At 44.4% G+C, this 15,076-nt stretch overlaps 1 protein-coding gene across 1 annotated transcript in view; it reads right to left on the reverse strand.

Moving 5' to 3' along the window:
• kiaa1109 (KIAA1109) overlaps positions 1-15,076 on the reverse strand; it is a 196,760-nt gene that overhangs the window by 45,451 nt on the left and 136,233 nt on the right. Inside the window, 5 exon segments of the mRNA XM_079528812.1 lie at positions 5,581-5,643; positions 7,939-8,029; positions 11,881-11,993; positions 12,504-12,627; positions 13,074-13,204. Of these exon segments, the coding sequence (XP_079384938.1) occupies positions 5,581-5,643; positions 7,939-8,029; positions 11,881-11,993; positions 12,504-12,627; positions 13,074-13,204 (522 nt within the window).

Here is a 15,076-nt window from a genome sequence, read left to right on the forward strand (position 1 = left end):
CTCACAGGCAAGACAGAACATGTCATGATTGAAGGCAATCTCAAATGCAGTGAGATATCGGGATGAGATTCTGGAGCCAGTGTCGATCCCATATCTTCAGAATATGCATGGGGACCTAATGCCATCCTCCAGGATGACAACGCTCGCCCCCAAAGAGCCAGGGTCATCACATGGAGGAATCTGGGAGTGGAGAGGATGGAATGGCCTGCCGTGAGTCCAGACCTCGACCCAATTGAACACTTGTGGAATCAGCTTGGGCGTGCATGTTGAGTGACCAACAAAACCATGATGGCTGCGGAATGTGGCTAGGTTGAGAAGGTGCCAAGCTGTTGCGGCTGCGTTTGGATCTTCCACCAACTGAGATCCATAACACCGAGTGTAAAATTAATAAAGTGTAAAAATGGCCAATATGTGTGGTTTTTGTCCTTATTACTGTGGGAGAGTGCAATCGTCCAATCCACTAAGCAACTCAAAGCAAGGGTTGAATACCAACCATTTTGGCAAATGTTTTGGGGGCGCTACCCACACGTTTAGCTGTGTTGCTCATTCCAGGAATGCCCGATCCTTACAATCTATACCTCGTTGTAAAGGTGACTAATCAACGATTAAAATGATATAAAATATAATACCAATTGGTATTATTAAAGTGGAGAAATAATGGACCAAAGTTAAGTTTCCGAACTTTTGTTGCCGAGTTTATAATAATAATAAAAAAAAAATCAAATTAGCCTGAAACAACAGTAAGTGGGTTATTGCTAATGTTGTTTTCGATATATTTTCGGTTAAATGCCCAGCCCTAGCCAGCACGATGCCCTTTCAACATGCATCTTCACAACACTTGAGAGGAACTTCTTTACGATTAATGTGGCTGCGACGTCGACACAATACGTTGAGCGTCACAACAGCACACATTATCATGGTAATGGCCGCTCTCAGTGAAGACGGCATGTGCAGTATACTATAGTACACTAGCTAAAAAGCTTTAATCAAACGCCAACACTGTACCCAATGGCCTATATGCACAGAGAATAACTCTTCCTACTTCTGGGTCGCTTCCATACTTCCTCCACAGGTGTTCCCGATTATACTAATTAAGTTCCGTTTGTTGTGCCGTGCGGGTGGTTCTCAAAAAACATTATTTCAAGGAACCCCATAACTCTGAGTGTACAAATGGAACCAAATGGATCCTTAGGGGTCCATTTGGTTCCATTTGTACACAGCCAGTACGGGGGCCATTTGGAACCCAATCAAGGACACTTGAGTGTTTCCAGTGACCCGACATAGACAATATGGCACCCTGACTGTGTCCGTTTGATCAGAATCATTAGTATCATCGGTAACACCTGGCGTGTGTGCACATAGCCCATTGTAACAGGAGGGCACAGCTAACCGTCTGCTGCACAGCTGGGATGTTGTTGTGTGCTCACATTGCAGTGCTTGAACCACTGTAGTAGCCAATGCATGACACAGAACACTATTAGCTTGGAATAGTCGTGAGAAGAACAGTGGACATGCATGGTCCTGTGTAAAAGCCAAATGTATGCTCGTCAACGCGCGGGAGCGGCAAGAACAGCAGACCTAGAAGCTCGCAAAAGGCGCTGCGATCTTGTAAACCTCCTGTTCTCGGCCCCGTTGCGTGACAAAGAGTATGAAATCAGGCTCAAAGGAGACGTGAAGAGTATAAGCCACAGCATGAGATGAGCGATGAATGATAGGGAAGAAGAAAGCTACCCCATTTCTGTGTCATTCTATGTCAATTTACCTCCGAGATGGCACTGTACACGCGCACAGTTAAAGGAGCATTCAGTGATTTGGGTGATTTGGAAAACCACCCAGTCCGCCCCGGTAACAAAATGTGCACATGCACGCTCTACAGTGGGGGGGAAGTGCAACAGGCCAACAGCATGTGCACCAAGGCCCGCCCCCACTCGATCATGATTGGAGGAAGGCCCCTCTCATCCTGATTGGATGAAGGTTTTGCCACCCGCCACCAAAACTGAAACTTGGGTTTTTTGACCCCAGGGGCTCACTGGGGACAGGGAGGATTTCCTTATATGGTCAGCACACTCTATAGTAGGGAGGATTATCCAGAAAAAATAAGTGATATTTGAATTAAGTCAAATCACTGAATATACCTTTAAGTTGACATTCAGGATGTTGCAGTACTGTGTACAGTCAAATTATAGCCAGAACATGTACAGTAGTAGCAAGGTCGACCCCAAGCTCCAACATGTACACTTGTAATTAAACGTCCCATATTGAGCTTAATAACACTCATTTTCTGTCCATCCCCGAGTTCTGTTGGAACACTCGTGACAATAGCTCTTAACCCATTCTGGACGGGAAGTCTGGAACCCCTGTTGGTGTTTTAACTAAGCATTATGTTATACTTTAGCTATTGAAAAATAGCAGATCTACAAGCTCATAGCGTGCCACCGAGTGGCGCGCTACGAGCTTGTAGGTCTGCTATTTTTTGAAAAATCGTAAAAATGCGTCACAAATCTTTGAATATAATATTCTTTCAGAGCAAACGTTTTTTTTTTTTCGACGTCAGGAGTAAATGGGTTAAACTGAGTGACTAACTGCATGTAGCAACTATGTAGAGACCAGATACCTCAACGTCTCTCTCTCTCTCTCCCTCTCCCTCTCCCTCTCTCTCCCTCTCCCTCTCTCTCTCTCTCTCTCTCTCTCCCTCTCTCTCTCTCTCTCTCTCCCTCTCTCTCTCTCTCTCCCCCCTCCCTCCCCAACCCAACACAGAGCAGGCTGCCCACCCAGAGCCTGAATCCGTTAAAACAGAAGTTTGTTTTTGCCATTGTCACCAAGCACGACTATTGGGTCTCTGTAAGAACGTGGTCTTAACCGGCTCTATGTGTAAAATGCATTGTGACGACATCTTTGACACGTGACTACAATGAATTGGTGTGTGTGTGTGTGTAGGCTACAGTATGCGTGAAAACATCTCCCAGGACTGGTAAACAAACAAACACAATATGGTAGTTCTCCTTTGCACACCCATAGTTGTTAACACGTTCATTAAACTACAGTAAAACAAAATGAAAAAACTACTGTACGATGACAATGTTCCATCTTTAAATAACCAATTTCAACCAATAATTCTATCCGTTATCAAAGTGGGTGGGCGCGGGGGTCATGGATATCCTCCTGTGTGTCTTTAGTTTGAAATTGACAAGGCAAAGCAACCCTATTCGAAGCAGCCTTCAAAGCCATACAAAGTCAATCTTGTGTTGGTGTCGGGTGGAACCCTCGTATTTCCAGAACTGTTTACTTTTCAGGATTAAAATTCAAAAGCATCAAAACACGCTCAAAACACGTCGCGCTGCGGCTCTTCTATGTTCGAGTAACCTCGCCTCACCAGGCTTTCCACCACCTCGGAGGAAAGCCTGGTCTGTTTCAAAAGTCCGTATGATCCGGTCGGGAGCGGATGATATATCGTTACGTCATGTTGTAGTATTGTTTTGTAGGCGACAGGCAGGAACAACAGGCGGCAACTTCCTTTTCCCTCAAAACAATAAAAGCTCTCGTAGCCTGTAGCTTTTATTGAGAAAAATCGGTTTGAGGGAAAAGGAAGTTGCCGCCTGTTGTTCCTGCCTGTCGACTATCATCATCCGCTCCCGACAGGATCATATACCTAAATGAAATGGTGCCCAGGCTAACGTTTGAGTGAGGCTGTAGTATGATCAAGTAGGGTGTCCATTTACAAGGTTTTTTTCCGACAGCAACGTGTATTTCGAGGTAGCACGGCGACCATTTTAGATCCATTCCGGATGAGACCCTTTAGGGTACGACGTCCTCCTATACTGTGCATGAGAGAGAAGAGCAGACTAGACGTTCGTTTGGTCAAGGGCTGACCATGCAGAGCTGCAGAGACCCAGGCCCATGGAGACTGAAGCAAAGCCCAAGTAGAAATGTGTGCACTCTCACAACCAGGATGGGAAATAAGTCACTGAGTTTAAATATACAGTTGGAGGCCATCGATATTGTCCTTTTCTTTTTGCTGAGGTTTGCGTGATCTGCGCAAAAGGACAGTTAACCCATTTTTGGGGCGGGAACCCCTTTTGGTGTTTTAAACATTATGTTATAATTTAGCTATTGAAAAATAGCAGATCTACAAGCTCGTAGCGCGCCACCGAGTGGCGCGCTACGAGCTTGTAGGTCTGCTATTTTTGAAAAATCGTGAAAATATTTATTTCAGAAAACTGGAGGATTTAGAAGGATTTTTTACAAATTTTGAGGTCAGGCCTAAATGGGTCAAATGATAAGGGACGATATCGGTGGCACCCAACTGTATATTATGTACCGCTACAGCATTGTTATCGTATCCTGTCGGGCAGACATCTTGTGCCTTCTTAATTTAAAGGACAACTTTAGTTTTTTTCAACCAATGCTCATGTTTTAGGTTGTTATTAGAGAAAGCAAAAGATGAGTGTAAATTTTTTTTTCAATTTGCTGCTTTCTTTCGTTTTAGGGATTTTAGCTGTTTTTGACAGGGGGGCGGGGGCATTCGAGCATGGGGCTAAATATGTATTTTTTTTTTTACAAAATATTATTTACTAATAGACCCCAGGAAATTACATCTAGCCACAAAAGATCATAAGATCTACTGCATGTGAAGGTAGCCTACTGGGGGGGAAGCCACACTGTGTGTCATAGGCTCAATATGTCAGTTTGACACATTCAGTAGATCCTGGGATCTTTTGTGGCCAGATGTAATTTCTTGGGGTCTAGTAGGACTATAGTAAATAATTAAAAAAAAAAATCGCTATAACATTTTGTAGCCCCTTGTTCGAATGCCCCCGCCCCCCTGTCAAAAACAGCTAAAATCCCTAAAACGAAAGAAAGCAGCAAATGAAGAAAAATTAACCCTCATCTTTCTCTAATAACAACCTAAAAAATAAACCTTGGTTGAAAAAAACTAAAGTTGTCCTTTAACTTGTTTGTTTTTCTCATCAATTAATGCCATAGCAGACTGGCACACGCACACCTAGCAAATATAGCGTTTTTCGGAAATCCGATGGAGAAACGCAGCTAAAAATCCGAAAAACGCATTCTGTGTGCTGGGACCTTTAGAACCATTTTATATTTATGATGAAATTTGCATTTATTCTGATAATTATTGCCTGCTATATGAATTGTATATGTTCTTGATTATCTAATCATTGCTATGAATTTGATGTGCAAACTTAAGTAGAATATTGGTAGAACATAATGTCATGTCTTATAAACATCAGATTCCTGTTCAGTATATATATATATATATATATATATATATATATATATATATATATATATATATATATATACACACACACACATACACACTTGAATGTGGATGTTAGAGAGAGAGACAATGAGGTAAATGCATTCAGTGACGTTCAAATTCTTCGCCATCCTGGTTTGAATTTAGTCGCACATTTCAAATCAGCGCTGACCACATTAATAACAGCAGAAGAAGAGAGCAGGAAAGTAGAATCTTGATTTGTTTTGTGTGTTAGGCCATTTTCCCCATTCGATTCATTTGTAGGTTTTTTTTTGGGGGGGGTTTCCCCCTTATCGATGTACCTTGAAAACCTCTCCCGGACTGACAGGTGGAACGGTGGGGGGGTCCAAACCTTGGTTATTCATCTTCAATTGAACACAAAGACACATCAACAAAAGGGACTCATGCAAAAAATAAATGAAATGAATAAAGAACAATTCTTTTTTTTTTGTATATATAAAACAAATAATCATAAAAAATAAATAATAATAAAAAAATAAAATAAAATAATTAAAGAACAATTCTGTTAATAGGGAAGAGGCAATGCTCTTCTGGTATGGCCTACAAAGAAATACAGACTTATGTATTCAGGTTAAAACTAAAATAATACATCATTTCGTAGATGTATACTACAGCCGAGGACAAGAGCAATCCTATTTGACTGTATTTATCATTGTAGGCCAATTCAGTTTGAACTTTAGGGCTTTAAATAAAGCTTAAATTATACTTTGCTGTACGCCGGTGTCCCTTCCTAAAAAACGTAGACCATCTACATAAGCTCACACCGGGCCTGCTTGTAGATCAGGTATTTTCGGTACGGGACAAGACTATACGATTAAGCAAATAATTCAGGCTCAACTATACTGTGTTTATTGTAGTCACCCTGTCTATTCTATAAGACGTTAGCTCAGAACAATCAAATACTTATACCAGTGATTCTCATAACTCATAACACCCACAACTATACACATGGAACTTACATTTTTGGTTCCATGTGTGTACGCTAAGAGTTACAGACGTGTGAGGTGCTCCGATCTATCGGCCACCGATTTAAATCGGTCGATTTTCACTCAAAATCGGTGATCGGCAATTCACCCGATCTGAAGAAACCGATCTTTTATACCATTTAAGGTGGTATAAAAGTCAATCAGATATAGTATAATATCGCTTTTGCATCTTTGTGACAGGCCTAAACATTCTCCCCATTCCTACACAGGGACAGTTTAGACGTGGGTTTTGACATAATACTTTTGGATATTATGAAAACGTTCTACTTCCACCGATCTGTATCGGGCGATGGTTAAAAAAAAATACAAAAAATGAAAGTGATTGGGATCGGAGCACCCCTAGGGTCCATTTGGAACGCCGTCAAGGAACCCAGCGGGTCCCTGGTCCCCAATTTGAGAACCACTGGTCTGTTTATAATCGTCTGCCTGTCTGTCTTATACCATCTTTCTGCAATTTGACATATTTCACATAATGCATATTCTATCGACAGATATGAACCTGGGACAACCCGGGGGCCTCCGAGTTGACCCCAGGGCAGCTCTCTAGGTCCGACCATTCAGCATTTGGGGCCGTCCCAAATGTTGCTGAGAAGGCGAGTACCCTGGAATCCACCGCCATCCAGGTGGCTTTGAGCAAGCCACTGATGTCACACGCACAGCTCGGGTACAGGGTGATGTATGTGAGTAATGTGGTGAAGTAATGACAGTGACAATGGCAGTGACAATGACATGGAGGAGGAGTTCATGGTCTTCAACAACAAGTGTCACTTTTAACCCCATTCAGGAACGGGGAACCCCTGTTGGTGTTTTTAAGCGTTATATTGTACGTTGGCTATTGAAAAATAGCAGATCTACAAGCTCATAGCGCGGCACCATGGCTCATGCCGCGCTATGAGCATGTATGTAGATCTGCTATTTTTTGGGGGAAAAGTCGTGACAATGTGGCGCAAATCTTGTGAATATATATTCTGTCACAGTGAACGTTTTTTTTTACTCAAATCTTTGCTTCTGGGAGGTCCCTGGAACAACATATTTTCAGATGGGGGTCAAATACAGATAATTCTGGGGCTCCTTTTGAGCACCACTGACCACAACCTTCAGGATTTAGAATCGGTACCTCAGTACCAAATGGGTTAATGTGGCCTCAGGCCTAATTTATGCATCTACTGCATTTACTATGATGGACATCTGTGTATGTTTACATCTTTAAATATTGATTGACGGTGTTATGAGCACCAGCTGTGTCTGGTCATGTGACACAGCATTGTCAGGTATAAGTAGGTGTTTGTTTGTGATGTTCATTGTCTGATGAAGAGCCGTGAGGCTCGAAACGTCATGTCTCTGTGGTGAGAAAATAAATACTTAAGCTCAGTCCAGTGTGCGGACCTTACTTTCTTTCAAATGTATGCATCGTCACACCTGTAATAATAATAATAATAATACATTTGAATAATCAGAATAGGTGCAAACATTTCTTTTAAATAGGGTTGGAGTGGTTAAACATAAATAACGCATGGCGTACATTGTTGAAATCTAGAGAACACATTATGGCACTGAGACTCTTTAGTGTGAGCGTGTGTGCGCGCGCATGTCAGCACGCGTGCGTGTGTGAGCGTGTGTCTGTGTGTGCGCACGCGTATGAGAGTGAATTACCGTGTCCTGGATGTTGAAGGTGACTCTGGGACCGGGGGAGGCTGCGTCCACGCGGATATCTGCCAAGTCATCCACGTCTCCTAGTCTGGAACTGACACACACCACATCACCAATGAGGACCAGTGTTAGGAACTGACACACACCACATGACCAATGAGGACCAGTGTTAGGAACTGACACACACCACATGACCAATGAGGACCAGTGTTAGGAACTGACACACACCACATGACCAATGAGGACCAGTGTTAGGAACTGACACACACCACATGACCAATGAGGACCAGTGTTAGGAACTGACACACACCACATGACCAATGAGGACCAGTGTTAGGAACTGACACACACCACATGACCAATGAGGACCAGTGTTAGGAACTGACACACACCACATGACCAATGAGGACCAGTGTTGGGTAACTGACACACACCACTCACCAATGAGGACCAGTGTTAGGAACTGACACACACCACATGACCAATGAGGACCAGTGTTGGTAACTGACACACACCACATCACCAATGAGGACCAGTGTTAGGAACTGACACACACCACATGACCAATGAGGACCAGTGTTGGGTAACTGACACACACCACATGACCAATGAGGACCAGTGTTGGGTAACTGACACACACCACATGACCAATGAGGACCAGCGTTGGGTAACTGACACACACCACATGACCAATGAGGACCAGTGTTAGGAACTGACACACACCACATCACCAATGAGGACCAGTGTTGGGTAACTGACACACACCACATGACCAATGAGGACCAGTGTTAGGAACTGACACACCACATGACCAATGAGGACCAGTGTTAGGAACTGACACACACCACATGACCAATGAGGACCAGTGTTAGGTAACTGACACACACCACATGACCAATGAGGACCAGTGTTAGGTAACTGACACACACCACATGACCAATGAGGACCAGTGTTAGGTAACTGACACACACCACATGACCAATGAGGACCAGTGTTGGGTAACTGACACACACCACATGACCAATGAGGACCAGTGTTGGGTAACTGACACACACCACATGACCAATGAGGACCAGTGTTGGGTAACTGACACACACCACTCACCGATGAGGACCAGTGTTGGGTAACTGACACACACCACATGACCAATGAGGACCAGCGTTGGGTAACTGACACACACCACATCACCAATGAGGACCAGTGTTGGGTAACTGACACACACCACATCACCAATGAGGACCAGTGTTGGGTAACTGACACACACCACATGACCAATGAGGACCAGTGTTGGTAACTGACACACACCACATGACCAATGAGGACCAGTGTTGGGTAACTGACACACACCACATCACCAATGAGGACCAGTGTTGGGTAACTGACACACACCACATCACCAATGAGGACCAGTGTTGGGTAACTGACACACAGCACATCACCAATGAGGACCAGTGTTGGGTAACTGACACACACCACATGACCAATGAGGACCAGTGTTAGGAACTGACACACCACATGACCAATGAGGACCAGTGTTAGGAACTGACACACACCACATGACCAATGAGGACCAGTGTTAGGAACTGACACACACCACATGACCAATGAGGACCAGTGTTAGGAACTGACACACACCACATGACCAATGAGGACCAGTGTTAGGAACTGACACACACCACATGACCAATGAGGACCAGTGTTGGGTAACTGACACACACACCACATGACCCATGAGGACCAGTGTTAGGAACTGACACACACCACATGACCAATGAGGACCAGTGTTGGGTAACTGACACACACACCACATGACCCATGAGGACCAGTGTTAGGAACTGACACACACCACATGACCAATGAGGACCAGTGTTGGGTAACTGACACACACACACCACATGACCAATGAGGACCAGTGTTGGGTAACTGACACACACCACTCGCCGATGAGGACCAGTGTTGGGTAACTGACACACACCACTCACTGATGAGGACCAGTGTTGGGTAACTGACACACACCACATCACCGATGAGGACCAGTGTTGGGTAACTGACACACACCACATGACCAATGAGGACCAGTGTTGGGTAACTGACACACACCACATCACCAATGAGGACCAGTGTTGGGTAACTGACACACACCACATGACCAATGAGGACCAGTGTTGGGTAACTGACACACACCACTCACCGATGAGGACCAGTGTTGGGTAACTGACACACACCACATCACCAATGAGGACCAGTGTTGGGTAACTGACACACACCACATCACCAATGAGGACCAGTGTTGGGTAACTGACACACACCACTCACCGATGAGGACCAGTGTTGGGTAACTGACACACACCACATCACCAATGAGGACCAGTGTTGGGTAACTGACACACACCACTCACCGATGAGGACCAGTGTTGGGTAACTGACACACACCACATCACCAATGAGGACCAGTGTTGGGTAACTGACACACACCACATCACCAATGAGGACCAGTGTTGGGTAACTGACACACACCACATCACCAATGAGGACCAGTGTTGGGTAACTGACACACACCACATCACCAATGAGGACCAGTGTTGGGTAACTGACACACACCACATGACCAATGAGGACCAGCGTTGGGTAACTGACACACACCACATCACCAATGAGGACCAGTGTTGGGTAACTGACACACACCACATGACCAATGAGGACCAGTGTTGGGTAACTGACACACACCACATCACCAATGAGGACCAGCGTTGGGTAACTGACACACACCACATCACCAATGAGGACCAGCGTTGGGTAACTGACACACACCCCATCACCAATGAGGACCAGCGTTGGGTAACTGACACACACCCCATCACCAATGAGGACCAGCGTTGGGTAACTGACACACACCACATGACCAATGAGGACCAGCGTTGGGTAACTGACACACACCACATCACCAATGAGGACCAGCGTTGGGTAACGCAATCTAATATTACAAATGTAAACTTCAGCGTCACATTGCAAAGACCTAGCACGTAGCAGACCTACAAGCTTGTAGATCTGCTATATACGTTCATTGCTTAGATAGCATTTGAAACAGACTTATAGCATGTCATGTAGACAGCACAATAATTGCATTGTATATAGTCATAGCACATCATAGTAGCATAGTATAGTATATATGTATAGTTAATATGTATAGTGTCATTATATAGATATGTTCTAGTTACGTTCTTAGCTTACGCATGTTTCTTGATAAATGCATTTTATATATGTGATGTATTCCCATACTTTTGTTTCTGCCTAATGTAAGTCGCTCTGGATTAAGAGCGTCTGCTAAATGCCTAAATTGTAATTGCGCAGAGCCTCGGGAGCCCCGCCCACGTCCTTCCGCGCATTCCAAGCCCTACCTTGCATGTTCGCACTCACAACTCCGACTGCAACAATTCTTCACAACAGTTGGACAACTTCTTACGTGGCCACAAGTGAAACGCCAAACGAAAGTGGCCAGGCTACGGTAAGAAGTCTGCGCTGCAAAATTGCACGCAGTGTGACACTATACTGTGCTTTCCTATCACACGGCGAAGACCAGCACGTCTTCACTTGAACAAACACTTTATCCAACCCTTTCTTTTTCTATTGTCTATTGTTTTTAACCCTGTAAGACCCAACGATGCTTCTCGGTAACATTTTTATTTTAATTAATCACTTAATTTTTTTTTTTCTATTCTTTTTTCACCTAAACATCATCATTGATGTTCATTGTTTAGTCTTGCAATGCCATTGGTCATGATATTTGCATATAAATACCCCCCACAGGTGAAGCATCATGAGTTGTGGAGAACGGTATGTTGCTCCCCTGTATGCACAGTGTATATTGTGGAAGTGACAATGAAATCTGATTGATTGATTGATTGATTGATTGATTGATTGATTGATTGATTGATTGAAACGTACCTCTGTCGATCCAGTCTCTTGACAGGGGGGCGCCCTGCGGCTGTGGAGATGCTCTTGGAGCGGTTATAGCTGGGTTTGTAGCCCAGGCCCCACTTGTCCTTGAGCGAGGCCGCCTAAGAAACAGCAGAGCACAATGAGTGGCCGGCGTACACTTTCAGAAAATGTTCATCACATTAAGACCTGATGAGGCCTGAGACCTAAAAGAAAAAAAAAAAAAAAAAAGAAGAAGAAAAGAAGTATGTTGCTATAACTTATGGTGCTCAAACTTTGTTCCCAAATTTATTTAGCCTATTATTTAGGCGGCTGAAACCGAAAGGATAGGCAGGCCTAATATTATGAATGCATTTTGGCTATGTGCAACAATGCACAATAAATAAATACGTTTTAACCCATTCTGAACGGGAACCCCTTTTGGTGTTTTAACTAAGCATTATGTTATACTTTAGCTGTTGAAAAATAGCAGATCTACAAGCTCATAGCGCACTACGAGCTTGTAGGTCTGCTATTTTTGAAAAATCGTGAAAATGCGGCACAGATCTTTGAATAGATATTCTTTCAGAATACTCTTTTTTTCCATTTCGACATCAGGTCTGAATCCACCTTCAATCGGTGCTGCTTCTCACCCTCATGCTGGAGCGCCGCAGCTTCTTCCTGACGTCCCTCCTGATGTCGTTGACGGCCACAGACTCCAGCTGCTGGTAGCGCTGGATCTCCTGGTTAATGGTCCCCTCACTAGCACCCAGCTTCCTGAGAGAGAGAGAGAGAGAGAGAGGGAGAGAGAGAGAGGGGGGAGAGAGAGAGAGAGCAAGAGAGACAGTGTAAAAAAACAAATGTGATGAGGTCATCACATTTGGGCAAATGGCTATGACTCGATTTTATTTTAGATTGACTGGCCTAGAACTGCTCCAGGTTGGTGGTGCCTTGCATGGTTTCCTCCGCCATCGATGTATGAATGTAAATAATGCACATGGTAAAGCATCTTGGATAAAAGGCGCTATATAAAGCCACCATTTAACATTTTAACTGTAGGAACACGTACTGACAAATAGGCAGTTTTTTTTTACGAGAAACTAATACCAATAAAGCTATCATTATAGATTTCCGCCATGCAGGAAAAGCAATTGTCTGCGCAATCAAACAAGCCACCCGACATGAACAAGACAAGCTCTCGGTGAGTGAAAAGGTCGTCATACTTGAGGTCATCGATGACCTTGGCCTGCTCGTTGAGCTCCCGGATGTCCACCAGCCTCTTGGTGAACTTCCTGCCGCGCGCGTCCACCGCCTGGGTCCCCGCTGCCAGCTGTCGCCTGGGGTCCACGCTCTCCTGGGAACACGGAAGACCACCGACAGCTGAAAACCACCTCCAAAACAATCTATGCCAGTGATTCTCAAACTTATTTTTATGTTTTTTTTTCTTCTTTTCATTTCAAAGACTTTCCATAACTCTGAGAGCGTGCAAAATGGAACCCGGGGTCCATTTGGTTTGTACGCTCTCAAGAGTTACGGACCTGTGAGGGTCCATTTGGAACCCCCTCGAGGAAGCCTTGAGGGTCCATTTGGAACCCCCTCGAGGAAGCCTTGAGGGTCCATTTGGAACCCCCTCGAGGAAGCCTTGAGGGTCCATTTGGAACCCCCTCGAGGAAGCCTTGAGGGTCCATTTGGAACCCCCTCGAGGAAGCCTTGAGGGTCCCTGCAGGACCCCTGTTTGAGAACCACGGAGATATATCAACCAACACTTCCACTTTCGAGCTTAATGATCATCTCTTTTTTTTTTTCATGATTGTTGCACCAGACGCAATTTAAAACACAAAATCAGGTTTATAACGGAATCTGACCCACAAACCAGGCACTTTTCACACACTTTTCAATTTTTTTTCAAGAAGAGAACTATTTAAATGAATAACAAAACCACCACCTCCACCACCACCACTCCCTTCAAAACAAGTTCACATACTTAGCAAGTTGAGACCTTCTCAAGTGAACAATGATTCGCATTTTTGCACAGTGATTAATTAAATGAAAGAGGAACTCAAGTTTGCTCCTGGAACCGATTTCATTTTCAGCCACCACTAACAAGAGTTAAAAATCACACACACAAAAAAAAGAGGTGCTTTTATGCTTACTTGCGTGCCGGAATCGATGCTTCGCAGCGGGACAGACTGTGAGCTTGCAGATTGGCTATTTTCGGCGCACAAGCACTAGCAACACAACTAAGCATAAATCAGCCTTAAATGACACCATTGACCACCTTTGCTGTGGGTATGAATCAATTTGAAAATGAAACAGCGGTCGCTCAGCATCGTGGAATCCACGGCCTTCCGCTGTCAAGAGGGACAGGAGTGCACCCTGGAAAGTGATTCTGTGGTCCCCAGCTAGCAGGATAATCAAAATGGCTCTTTTTTCCCCCCACTACAAGACCAACCGTGCTGTGAAATGTATTCCACGGGTTCGGCATTTTGTTCCTTCCCATGCTCAAGTTTCAACAGAAGGTTCTCAGAAAAACTAATTTTGACAAGTACTAACACCGAGTTCTGGAAGACCAGGAGGACTGAGTTTATATATAATTATACTAGCCCATTCTGGGCGGGAACCCCTTTTGGTGTTTTAAGCATTATGCTATACTTTAGCTATTGAAAAATAGCAGATCTACAAGCTCATAGCGCGGCACCGAGTGCCGCGCTACGAGCTTGTAGATCTGATATTTTTGAAAAATCTTTGAATATATATTCTTCCTGAGCGAACGTTTTTAACTCAAATCTTTGCTTCTGGGGAGGGGGGTCCCTGGAACTACTTATTTTCAGATGGGGGGGGGGGGGGTCGGAGGCCAAATACATGTAATCTTGGGGGTCCCTTGACATGAAACTGTTTGAGAACCACTGACATAGAAACATGGGGTTTTCAGAAATCGGTCAGGATTTAGAAGGCATTTGTAGAATCGTCCTAGAATCGTCTAAATGGGCCTAGATAATAATGTGTTCCTAAAATAGCGGAAATAGCCGTTTCGGGTTCTAAGGTTACCCCCCCTTTGTAGTGGAAAAAAGAGCCATATGAGTTAGTGGGGTCCCACTGAGCAATAGTCGGCTATTAGTCGTCTAGGCTATAACTGGTCTAAAATGTTTTATATGCTTAGCTTAGACCAGGGGTGGGCAACTGGCGGCCCCCGGGGGCCACATGCGGCCCCCACCTTCACTTAACG

The sequence above is a fragment of the Electrona antarctica genome (genome assembly GCF_951216825.1).
Source record: "Electrona antarctica genome assembly, chromosome: 18".
Taxonomy (NCBI): Eukaryota; Metazoa; Chordata; class Actinopteri; order Myctophiformes; family Myctophidae; genus Electrona; species Electrona antarctica.